Source organism: Myotis yumanensis, unplaced genomic scaffold, assembly GCF_028538775.1.
Source record: "Myotis yumanensis isolate MYYU_CA2020_CCGP unplaced genomic scaffold, mMyoYum1.0.hap1 SCAF_3, whole genome shotgun sequence".
NCBI classification, from domain to species: Eukaryota; Metazoa; Chordata; class Mammalia; order Chiroptera; family Vespertilionidae; genus Myotis; species Myotis yumanensis.
The window spans coordinates 202809644-202822589 of record NW_027223754.1 but is presented as its reverse complement, the minus strand read 5'-3'; the positions used below and the strand labels follow the sequence as shown (position 1 = coordinate 202822589).

Sequence of the window (12946 nt, the reverse complement as noted above, 5' to 3'; positions counted from 1 at the left end):
TTGGTCTTTGGTTTCACCCAACCTGCCCCTCCATCTAAGAGGCCTGAGCTGGACTTTGCACTGTGGCCACTGCGTGGGACTGTGCGGATGCAAATGAATGTTTCAGGACCACAAACACGTGACCAAGCCCCAGGGTCCCTCTCGATCCTGGTGTGCTTTTCCTTCTCCCACCTGCGCGGTCTCCCTCCCGGTCTGTGAGCCCCTCCCTGTGAGGCCCCACCCGGGTTCGTGGCTGGGCCTCTGTGGCCTAACAGTGCTTGCCACACCGCCCATCTCCGCTAATACCGGGGGACTAGAGCAGCGGTTCTCAACCTGTGGGTCACGACCCCTTTGGCGGTCGAACGACCCTTTCACAGGGGTCGCCTAAGACCATCCTGCATATCAGATATTTACATGACGAGTCATAACAGTAGCAACATTACAGTTACGAAGTAGCAACGAAAATAATTTTATGGTTGGGTCACAACATGAGGAACTGTATTTAAAGGGCCAGAGGCTGAGAACCACTGGACTAGAGAAATGAGTGAATGAAATGGCAAAGGTGGTTTCTCCACTGACTTGTAAAAAGACTCTTTTCACTTTGGAGAAATAGCATCAGAGCATCACAAAAACATTTCCCCTCCTTAAGTCGCCAGAGCATCTTCCCGTTTATCGAGTGGAGCCAATTCTCAGCCACTCTGTTGTGGACTCTCCAGGGAGGTTGGCTGAGGTCTGACGCCTCTCTTTTTTTCCTCTCCTGTTGGATTTATCTGCTGGGGACCTGTGAAGGGAACTCCTGACACTTACACACTGACCTCTTTCTCCACTCCAGTCCTGGCTATGCCTGCACTCATAGGTAAGGAAAAGACAGGCCGTTTTTGTTATCAGATGCAGTAAAAATTAGACATAGAGAAAAGAAGCTAATAAAAGGAGAAAGAATTCAGATGTATTGACTCGGGCTACACTGGGTATTTTGGAAGGGTAAAAATCTAGAATCTATCCTACAAACAATCAGTCACCGATTGCTCCAACAGCTTTCCTTGGTAAATATGAATGACCGGGGATAACAATTTTTCTTGCAGACACAGTACTAAGTGTGGAATATATTTTCATCATAAGATGGATAGAGACCAGCCAGGCCTGCAGTGACATGACAAACACCCCCGCCCCCCGCCCCCCCCGCGCATCCCCCCCGCCAGTGGCCGCCTCCCAGACATCCAAGCGAATGAGACAAGGCCATTTCCCAGGGTCTCCAGGGCATTCCCATTACAAAGCCAAGCAGCTTGCCCATCCCAGGCTCACTGACATACATAGGACACACTTGGGAGTTCAGTATTTGCCTCGCAGAGGAAAGAAGTTACTTTCTGCCAATTAAAGACTGAGGACATTCAAGTTAGACGTCCGCTTTTTCCTTTATAACCTGCCTGAATTATTTGAAGTTTTTAACACTTTGGAATTACTTTGTTTCGGTATACGGTTTTATATTCCTTTAACAAGTGTTTAAACTTTTTGCAGTGAAGTATCACAGCAAAGTTATCAAAGTTTGGTAACTTGCGAAGATCCGAGTCACAGGATGAAGAATGACGCAGAAATTACTGACAAAGGTGGAAGAACGAGCCAGGGGCAGCACTCACCTTTCCGAAGCTGGCAGCATTGACTGGCTGGGTGTCGTTCTTCTCGCAGAAGTCCAGGTAGTGCATGTAGAGGGCGCTGCGAGGAATGCAGACCCCTTCCGCAATCTCATAGTTCTCCTCCAGCCTGGGGAGATGAATACACGCCCAGTGAGCAAACCCCAGTCAGACAGGGATGGTCTTCCTGGGCCTCCTCCAGAGCTGGGCAGACCTCAGAAATAACTAACTTCCCACAGACGGGGAAACTGAGGCCCAGGAGGACAAAGCAACCTGCCCAAGGTCACGATGGAGTGAGGAGGTTAGCGGACTCCTGGCCCCTGTGGGAATGCCCGCTGGTCACGTTTTCAAACCCAATTCCCAGTCCTCCTCCTCGGTGCTGTCTTTGGCATGGCTACATTCTGGGTGGACTGGGCTCCCTGAAATTCCAGAAATGATACAGGGTCTTGCAGGTGCCCCATTCAGCCAAGCTTTGAACCACACACTCACTGTGTGGCCATTTCTAATGGGTGTCACAATCACAGAGCATGTTTGGCTGACTCGTAGCAGTGGGTGGGGATGGCCTGGGAAGCAAGCGCCCAGGAGAGACTGGGCAGCTGGACAGTCACTGACCGCCGACTGCGGGAGGCTTTCCAACCACAGCAGGGAGCTGCACCGCCTGGTTCCGCTAGGATCGCCTTCTGGGCTGCACTAGGATTGCACGATTCTATCCCATTACCTTCCTCATGAGCACAGGTCAGGGGTTCATAGCAGGGACTTTCAACTTGGGTCAAACCCCAGCCTTGTCACCTGTGGGCTTGGTGACCTTGGGCAGGTTGCTGTTGCTCAGCCTCGGGCCTCAGTGTCCTCTGGGAGGTGATTATGATAGCCACCTCATCAGGTTGCTGTGACGATCGTGTAATTTGTGTCATGTGCCGGCATGCTGCCTGGCACCCGGCAAGTACTTAGATGTTGGACTGCATCACAACCATCCACTTTTCTCTTCATAAAACCTCTGTTGGCTCCTCTAGGTCAAGAATGTGTGCTAGATATTGGGAACATGAAAGCAAACTAGATTCTTTCCTCTTTAACCCACACACCACAATGCAGGCATCAAGACGACTCCTGCCTCCTTTCCCACGGACACATGGGAAGGTTCACCACTTCTCCCAGCAGAGCTGCCGGGGTACCCGGCCATGTGGCTTCTCCCCGGGGCCCTGCGACCTTCAGAGCCCAGGGCACACAGGTTCAATAAACTCACCAACAGAAAACTGTCCTCCTTTGATCATGAGTTGGATTTTAGGAAACAACCCGAAGTCATTTAGAATCAAGTTTGAGGGCTAAAACACTTTTTGAGGGGCAGGGGGCTGAAAATAAGGCGTGAATCTAAAGCAAGGACACAAATGTCCTCAACTGGCTCCTAACTTTCCCTGAGGCACTTGCTCAGGAAGTGGTCCAGCGCTGTCGTAACCGGAGTGGAACAAGGGCACGGCCTCCCAAGGTGCCCACTTGAAAGGCAGCGCTCATTGGCTCACTTTGACGTGTTGAAAGATCAGTCTTTCGTAGTCAAACCCCATGGATGCACACAGCCCTAGGATGCTCAGATGAATGAGGAAGCCCGGTGCTGAGGGGTCCCTGGTCACCTCATCCATCCAGCCTCCTTTTCTGGGAAGGGGAACACTGAGTAACTCCTGACAGTTTTTAAACGTGTCTCGGGAAACACTTATGCAATCCTTTCTGGGCAACCCAATTCCTGGAGTCGGAGTCACTTCTGCACCCTTGAAGCCCAGCATATCCCTTGGCACCGAGCAGGTGCTCAGTAAGTGTCTGATGAATAGACGGTTTCACTCATATAATCATTCAACGAATACCGGTCGGTCTCCTATCACCCGGCAGGTGCTGGGAACACCACAGTGAGCAACACGGTCCTTGCTTGCACACAGAGAACAGGTTGATGGAGGACAGATGGACAGAGACACAGGTAACCTTTAACAATATTTACTGGATGCCGGGCAGCATCCTAAACATTAAGGAAATGGCAGTGAATAAAACAAAGGCCATGTCCCGAGAAGGTTCTATTCTAGTATATGTGTGCCCAGCACCGTAACTCGAAACCCTAGATGTGTGTTTTTTTTGTGGGAAAGTGGTTTCATGTAGAGATTAGGCTCCTTAGGACCACCTGAGCGTCAGGTCTGCTAGGGACGGGAATCAGCTTAGCCATCAGCCCCAAAATGCCACTCACAGTGTTGTTTCTCTGTAAAAGGGAGTTCAGAGGTCTAAATAACAAGCATACGCACAAACCCATAGGGGCCATCTGAGTAAGACAGCGCTCGCAAGCTGGGGTCTCACAGACACGCTTTGTTTGGCCTGAACAGTGTTGGCCCAACTTTGAAAACTCAGGACGTTTCACATTGGAATCTGGATTTCTGGCTTCTCTTAAAAAGGCTGAGGTCTGGCAACATGGGGCCCATATACCCGCATGACAACAATGGGCCCGAGTTACATGTGCCCTCAAACTGGCCAAAGGCCTCACTCCTCCTGTTTTTCTTACACCCAATCTATTTTCTGTGCCGGTCTGGCTTCTGTTGGCTCCTGTGTTGACGTAAGACACGACTTATGCCCTAGTTCACAGTGCAGTTTATCTGGGGAGAATAATGCACAGAACTAAGAATATTTAAGCACTACAACCTGCTGACCACAGGTGCAGTGGAAGGTGGGAAAACAGAGAGATTAGTGCTAGATGAGAGCAGGTGATTAGGTTTCATGGATGAATTGGGATTGCAACTTTGGAACAACAGCAGCAGCAGCCAGCATCTGGTAAGCTATTAGGCAGGGGCTCTGGGCATCAGGATTTCATTTGATCCTCACAGTAACCCTGTCCAGTAGGTATTACACCCATGTTTTAGATGAGGAAACTGAGGTTGTAAGAGTGGAACTCATTTGCCCAGGATCATGCAGCTAGCTAGGAAATGGGAGAGTTTGTCTCACTCTACACCACTGTGGTATTTGCCAAGATAGAGGGAGGGGGTCTCGGACAAGAGAACCAGCAAGGATGCGAGACAAACGTGGCATGTGCTTTGGGTGATGGAGCTGCAGGTCTGTGTGGAGAGGGGGGCTTGTGAAGGAGTATCTAAAGGAGAGAGCCATGGCAGAGGGGGTGTGGAGAAACTTTCAATGCCCACAAGAGAATATGGCCTGGCTTAAAGAGTTTAGCAACCCCGGGAATTGAAGAGCTGCTACGAAAGTATTATTTTCAGAAGGCAATGAAGGGATGCCCAGAGAATCAAAACAATAAAGACTCAGAAGCAGGAAGAACTGAGTGTTTCTGGGATGTTGTAGGAATAATAATAATGTCATCAATAACAACAGTAACTAACATTAATCTAAAGCTCAGTATGTCCTTTTTGCCAGCAATGTCTTGAATATAGAAAGATGTAAAAAAAAATCCATGTCATAGGTTTCTTCTTAGACTACTGACAGTTCCATCAACCACTCCCTTTGAAAAGCATTGACTTCAACTCTTTAGACGGCAGTGGGACATTTTCTGGTTGAAGGCACACACACGAACAACTGGGCATTAGGAACTTTGTGCACAACAAGCTGAGGAGGGGAGAAGTATCCCCTTTTTGCTTGTTTTTGCTAATGAGTTCCTAAAATTAATTCCAGCCAGAAAAATCCATAGGCACATTCAACAACCATGCATTTCAAACTATTCAGAATTCATATTATAAAAGGCATCTGAGCCTTTAAAATGATAAGGGGGGGGAGCAGTTAAAATTTTTAAGCATGGGAGTAGCACAATAAAATTTGTTTTGGAAAGTTCACTCTGGCACCTCTATGGTGGGTGAACAAGGTAGACTAGTGAGGCCTAGTCCACAGAGTGGCTGACTACTTAGTATTTGTTGAATGAATGAAGGAACGAACAACTGAGACCAGTTGGGAGGTACTCTGACAGTCCAGGCAGAATCGATGGAGCATTAGTGAAGGAGTGGCCACGGGGGCAGAGAGAACATTTAGGGTGTGCGTCTTCTGTCGTCAGATGTGAGAAGGGTAGGAGCAACCAGGGCAGGTTCTTAGGCTCCTAACTGGGCTGAATGGTTGAACGGGGGCTTCACTCCCCAGATTAAAAGACGCAGGAGTGCTGTTAGGGGGAAATGATGCTCCCAAACTCGGTGTCAGCACAGGCTCCCGGTACATTCCCGGGTCCCCCATTCATTACTTTACTTAAGGCCCCTGTGCTCAGTTTCTGGTTGTTCTTGTGGCCTGTCTGCTCATTAAATCTGGCCAAGAGATCAGGGGTAAAATATAAGATCAAGATTAAAATACATCTCATTAAATGAACCCATAGCAGTAACCAACTATTTGAGTCGGATGTAAGTCAGAGATCACAGGCTGAGTTAATTAAGCAGTTACCTGCCCAAGGCCAGCACCTTCTAAATAACTACATTTCTATCCGTTTTATTCCTCTCACCAGAGCTTCTCCGCCTCCAGGTATCTAGGTGAAGCATTTTAATAAGCTCTATGAAGACACAGATGTAATTGGCATTAAGGGCAGTGCTGACATCTGATGAGTTGCTACCACCAGGAATAGCATCATGACACCTTACCCCAAACCTCCTCACAGAGTCCAGAGGGCCCGGGGTGTGCTGACGTCGCTAACTGGAATGCCCGCTTCCCGGCCAAGGCATGGCAGAAAGAAAGGCAGTTCATTATTTCTCTTCTTATCTGATGAAATTTCCCGCTTTCCCAGAGGACATCATTAGTCTGACCTGATGAACAATACTCCATTATACCTGGGTATTTTTAATGATCACAAAACAATTTCCCACGTCTTCCATTTTCTGATCTTCTATTCAACGACTTGGTCATATTTGAATTGAGTCTATCCTATTATGGAGATAATGAACTCCGTCTACTAGCCAGCATGAGTCATTAACCACGGTGTACATTTTTAAAAGACCTCCTCGCGAGGTTTCGGCATGTGGCGTCCGAGGGCACACGGAGGAAGCTCTGCATTAGTACTTTATAATGAAGAGCAAAGAGCACCTGGCATACTTGTCCCCTCGGTTCTCATTTTAAACCTGTCTTCTTACATGTGCACCTGGGCTTTCAGCTCAAAGGCTCCACTTCTCCCGTCCTTGCACACGTGTCTAAAACAGAACTTTTTTTCCCGTATTTTACCAAAAGAAATGACAACAGGACTTTAAAAAAAATGTTGAATGTCATAACTTGTATAATTGAGGTTGTCAGAGACACCATTCACTGTCATAAACCATCCCTTTCCATCTATTCCCTGTCTGTACATTACAAACGGGCCCCTAAGGACATCTTCATGGGTAGCTCAGTTGGTTAGAGCATCATCCTGAAATACGCCAAGGTTGAGGGTTTGATCCCCAGTCAGGGCACATACAAGAATCAACCAAAGAAGCACTAGCTGGTTTTGCTCAGTGGGTAGAGCGCTGGTCCTGGGACTGAAGGGTCCCAGGTGTGATTCTGGTCAAGGGTGCATACCTGGGTTGCAGGATGGATCCCCGGCCCTGGTCTGGGGGTGTGTGGGAGGCGACCAATCTTGTGTCTCTTTCACATCAATGTTTCTCTCACTGTCTCTCTCCCTCCCTTCCACTGGGGTTGGGGGGACAAGAAGAGATAAACCAAAGAACTTACATACTTATATGCATAGCCCATGGACACGAGCAATATGGTCATTAAGACCTGGGGGAGTAGGTAGGGACTCAGAGAAATGGGGGTAAGGGGGGGATGGAAGACATCTATACTATCGACAATAAAAAATATATTTAAACAAAGAATCAACCAATGATGCATAAGTGGAACAACAAATCCCCTCCCTGCCCGCTTCCTCCCTCTCTCTCAAATCAATAAAAATTAAAAATAATAGTTTTATCATCTTATACCTTAACTACAGCACAAAAAGCCCCTTTTAAAAAATAGGAACCGAGCCCCACAACATAGCATCTCATTCTCCGAGACATTTCCACCCTTCATGTTGATCTGCTTAACCATCCTTTCTCCACCTGTAGCTACGGCTTCTAACAGGACACACCCACACTTTCACATTATCTAGCACCTCTGGCTGCTTTCAGAGCTAGAAATGTTCAGCTTTCCTTTCTGAAACTCGCATTATGAAAGTAAATAATGTTATGTCACCGTTGAATAAAGACTCAGGTCAGAAATGAGTGCAAAACATCAGGTATTGGTCACAGCCAATGAGTCTGGCCTAGGAGCTTGGCAGGATCTAAAACTTCAACAACAGTATCCAGCCCAATCCTCTACCTTGGGCCTCCAGGAACATTTGAGAGAGAAACTCTAATTTACTTTGTTTCATATGAATTTGAAACTGAAAGCCCATCAACCACCCAAGGCTTCACTTTTATTTTTCAAACGAAAAGAAAATGCCTCCCACCCCCACCCCCACCCCCACCCCCACCCCGACCGCCCAAGGACGTGACAATTTGGTCTTGTGTCCTTCACCTTAGGGGAAGGGCCTGACTTCCTCTGAAAACTCCCGAAAGGGAAAGTAGATCCACCAGAAAGTGACAAGGAGCTGGGAGGTGTGAGAGGGCGGGGCCGGGAGAGGACTTGTGCTGGCAGCCAGGAGGCCAGGACGGTGGGACAGGCTGCTTTCCCTTCCCAAATCCTCCCGTGAATAGAGGTTATTGTGCGGCCAGGACTCCAGCAGGGCTGCCTCCCCAGCGAGTGAGGCTTTACTCACCCTCGTGACCGAGGATGCTGGAAAGTGTGCGGCAGGAGGCATTAGACAATATTTGTCTGTTTTCTGCTGGGAACTGCCTCCCGATCACGTGGCCTCGAGGATTCCAGGCTGCTTGGCTGCTGGGTTATTTGTCCTTAGAGCGGGGATGGAGTCTAAGGAGATGGGAAGAGGCTCATGACAAGATAGGGGGAAGGTGGAGAGGCAAATAGCTCCCATCCAATCCCAAAAATAAGCCAAGTGTCCCGGGAGAGTGTGGCACTGTCGGGTGGGTGGCAGCCACCGTGGCGGTGAGACCTCTGTGTCCTCAGTGTCCTGCCGGGCTGCCCACGGCCACGGGAGAGAGGGGACACCGTGAAGGATGGAAACGCCTCAGAGAATGAGAGGCCGAGCTGTGGAGCCTGGTTCCCGTTTTCACGAAAAGCACTTTTTTCTGCGAGTGAAGATATAAAATGGCAAAGCCATCGAGAGGGCAAGTGTGCCAACCCTGACCATTTCCTGGACACCAGGTTCTTCCACCTCTTGATTCCCGCACAGGAGAAACGCCGCAGCAGTTGTGCACGGGGGACGCATGGACATTCTCTGGGGCCCTATTTGTAATGGCGAAGATGAGATCTGGACACAACCGAAGTGTCCACCGAGAGGGAAAGGGGGAAGTAAATGCTGGGCTGCCTCTGGGGGCAGGGAGTCCTGAGCAGCAGTCACAGCGAGGTTGTTCCTCATGGACTAGCGTGGGCAGAGCTCCAGGACCTTGCCCTGAGGAGGAGAGTGTGGGCCAATAGAGTGTGCCCGCTTGTGTGACAGTATTTTTAGTGTTATGTCTTATTTTTTGTTTGTTTTTTATTTTTTGTTGTTTTAGTGTTATATGTCTTAAAAAGAAGAAAATACTAAATAAAAAGATCACAGTTCAGAAACTTTGATCAATACATGTGTATGTAAATGCACAGGCAAAGATCGCACATATACGTATGTATGTACACATGTGGGAATTTCTCACCGGTAACAGGGTTGCCCTGAAGAAGGAAGCAAGGAATTACATGAAGAGAAGAATTCCGCCTTATCTGTAATGCTTTTGTTTTTAAATAAGGAAATGTATTACTGTGTACGGAAAATAAAAGTATGTACTCAATGTATTTGTATCTTGCCTTTTTAACAAAAAGCTGTAACATTTTTAAAAAGAAGAAAATCAGACAAAGGAAAGAGATTGAAAAGTACATAAGCATCAAATTTTGCTCTGAACTCCCTGGTGGTCAGAGCAGAAAGAAGACATATTATAAGTTATGTCACATTTCTTTATAAAGTGGGGGGTGCATCCAGTTCCCTTTGAGACAGTTTTTATACTGAAACTGTGTCTTAAAAATAGTTTCTCATGTGGAATTTTATATGAGGTCACATATCCTCCACCACATTTTTAAGCATGATTGTTCCTATTTAAGTTTAAAGAAATGGCTTACTTTTTCTTCCCTGCTGTTTACAGACCCTCCCCCCCGCCTCCCTCTGCCACCTCAGCTGTGTCACTCCCTCCTTGCTCGCTATGCTCCAACCACACAGGCCGCCTTCTGCAGTTCCTTGGACAAGCTTAGCCTGCTCCCAACGTGGAGGCAGAGCAGATGCCCTGGCATGTGCCCAGCTGACTCTTCAGAACTGAGGCGCCCTTCCCGCTGTTGGGAGGTGAAGGGAACTGCCTCACTCAGTTACACCCCCTCCTTGGAGGCAGCCCACTTCCAGAGATGGGCAAGGTGGGGACTATAGGACCAGACCCATGGCCTCCATTCCAGTCCTCTCTGAAGTGCCATCCCAGTTTCAGAACTCCCTGTGGGATTGCTGAGCATCATCAGCCCCTATTCTTAGTCCACTTTATCCACCAGTGCTGTCCCAAGAACAAGCTAGGAAATAGTAGGTACTCACTAAACGTTTCTTGAATTAGTTAATAACTGACATTCCATCTTAAAAATCCTATATAATAAAAGGCTAATATGCAAATTGACAGAATGGTGGAACAACCGGTCGCTATGACGTGCACTGACCGCCAGGGGCCAGACACTCAATGCAGGAGCTGCCCCCTGGCGGTCAGTGCACTCCCACAGGGGGAGTGCCACTCAGCCAGAAGCCGGGCTCAGCCAGAAGCTGGCAGCACTAAGGATGTCCGACTGAAGGCTTAGGCCCGCTCCCCCCGAGGGCTCCTGGACTGTGAGAGGGTGCAGGCCAGGCTGAGGGAGCCCCCCCCACCTGCTGAGTACAAGAATTTCATGCACCGGGCCTCTAGTATAGTATAATACAATATAATATAATATAATATAATATAATATAATATAATATAATATGAATTAAAGGAAAATTTAAGGTCTGAATAACTTTGATGCCTTTGGCTAATAATAAGAAAGTTTATATATTTTATCCTATATAATGAAGAGCTAATATGCTAATGGCCGTTACGCCCTCACACTGTAACGACCGATCAGAGGAGGCTGCGTGCACATGCGCAGTGGGGCAGAGCCGCCGCATTGCTGTGGAGACGGGGCGGAAGTGGGGAGGCATCCTGAGGAGGCAGAACCATCCCGTGGTAGGGAGAGCGGGGGTGAGAGCCCATAGTGCCCCCCTCACCAGTCCTTCGCCACCCACTGCTCGCACTCAGCACGCCTGCTGCCCACCTGCCAGGGGAAGGAGTGCAGCGCATGTGCCGCCAGGAAGCAGCGCTCAAAACTCTGCAGCAGGCGGGAGGCTTCCACGCTCTCCTCCGGCGCCATGACAGGGCAGAGGAGGTGGGACCAGCCTAAGGTGACTTGCGGGGGACCGAGGGCGGGGCTTGAAGTGGCCAGAGAAGGCCAGAGGGGGCGGGGGGTGGGGCCAGGCGCTCTCGAGCTTTGGGTGGAGAGGTTACCGTGTCAAGGCGGGGTGGCGGGTGAGCGGGGCCGCGTAATTTCACACGCCCAGTCACTAGTTTATAATAATAAGACTAAAGTTTATATATTTTCAAATCTGATTTGCCCTTGAAAGCCAATATATCATTAAAATAACCCACTGCCTAACTTTGTGAATTGGAGGATGAAATTTCTTTTGGGATGATCTGTGTGTCCCTTTATTTAGAAAAACAGAGATTTTGTATAGAATTAGGCACAGGAGAAAGAGAACGGACTGTGCGCATGTCAGGGAAGAGAGAAGCGCTGATCCAGGACGTCCTTGTGGGACTCAGAGGAAGGGGCATGGCTAGCCACTGACGGTGGCTGAGACTTACCAAGCACTCACTCTACCACTCGCTGTTAGCACTTTATTGTACTAACTCACTTCCTCTTCATGACTGCCCTATGAGGTAGATACCACTGCTGTCCCTGCTGTCCCCATTTCACAGGGGAGTAGACTGAGGCACAGAGAGGCTAAGGAACTTGCCCAAGGTTCCACAGCTGGGAAGAAGCAGAGCTGTGAGTTCATTCCTGGCAGTCTGACTTAAGAGGCCGCACTTTCCACAGCCTCGCTGTCCCTAGGCAGATGTCAGAGAATCACAGGCAACAGACACAAACAAGGTGATTTCCTTATAGTCCCTTTCAAATCTTTTATTCTAAAATGTGCAACATGTCCCAGTTATTAAAGCAAGAGTGTCGATTCCTTGCATTTCTAGAATCTCTCACCCCCAAAGTCCTTTATGTTGATGCCTCATTTGCTGTCTTGACATTATGGGAATTTGTGTGACCATCATTCAGGGGGAAGAGGAAAGGGATGATTTGACCAAAAAGGAAGACTAGAATTTTAAATAAAGCAAAAAAGCAGCAAGTGAAACGAGAAAAAGAATATAGGGACACATCGATGGGAACCAGACAGAGGCTGGAAAACAACCTTGGTTAGCCTTGGAGCAAAGCAAGGTGACTACTGAGACTCTCCTTAGAGAAGATTGAGTTACATTCCTGAATGCTCTCTCCCAGTGCTGTTTTCCCCTCACCTGTGGCTGGATTAGACTAGAGAACCTAATACGATTTGCTCATTAATGCCCATCTGCTTTCTGGCTCTCTCCTCCATCTTCCTGATTTTTCTCTGCTTTTCTTCCAAACATGAGTGCAACCACTTAAACACCATCACTAAATATTACATCAAGCCCAGAAATTCCAAATACTAAAGAGAAAGCCACTCTCGTAGATAATTCTTATTAATGCTAACATAATTGCTTTGTAGTTGCAAGTAATTGTTAATTCATTAAGGCTGATTGACGGGGTGACTAGACCTATGTTTGTATATAGTCTACTGCAACATTATTAACTGAAGTATGGATTCCATTAAAATCAATTAATAGCACCCATGTGGAATTTAGTCCTTGCCAGTGTTTTGATGATGGGGGGAGAAGGGGTGGAATCTACCTCAAAATAAAATATCAAAATTCAAATCTCCAGCCTAGATCCAGCTTGAGCATTTTACACATCCCTGCAAATTCAAGAGGTTGCAGACAGGCTATCAGATGTCCCATTATCATGACAATGTCAAAACAGCCAAGCCATGTGCCCGCCAAGCAGTATGAAGATAGTGTTACATGAGCATCCCATCAAGAGAGAACTTACTAAAAAAGGAACTTACCATTGCAGAGTAGCAGGCGTGGAGTGGGGCTTGGATGCTCTATTATTTTCTTTTTCCTCATCTGTTAAAGGAA

The 12946-nt window shown here is 47.9% G+C and overlaps 1 protein-coding gene across 2 annotated transcripts in view; it reads right to left on the bottom strand.

The window, feature by feature from the left end:
- Positions 1–12946, bottom strand: part of RFX4 (regulatory factor X4) — a 130752-nt gene that overhangs the window by 76773 nt on the left and 41033 nt on the right. For both annotated transcript variants that reach the window (XM_070410970.1, XM_070410971.1), the window contains exons 3-4: positions 12874–12934; positions 1614–1737 (exon numbers count right to left, since the gene is read on the bottom strand). In XM_070410970.1, coding sequence (XP_070267071.1) covers positions 1614–1737; positions 12874–12934 — 185 coding nt within the window. The remainder of the gene's footprint in view (positions 1–1613; positions 1738–12873; positions 12935–12946) is intronic.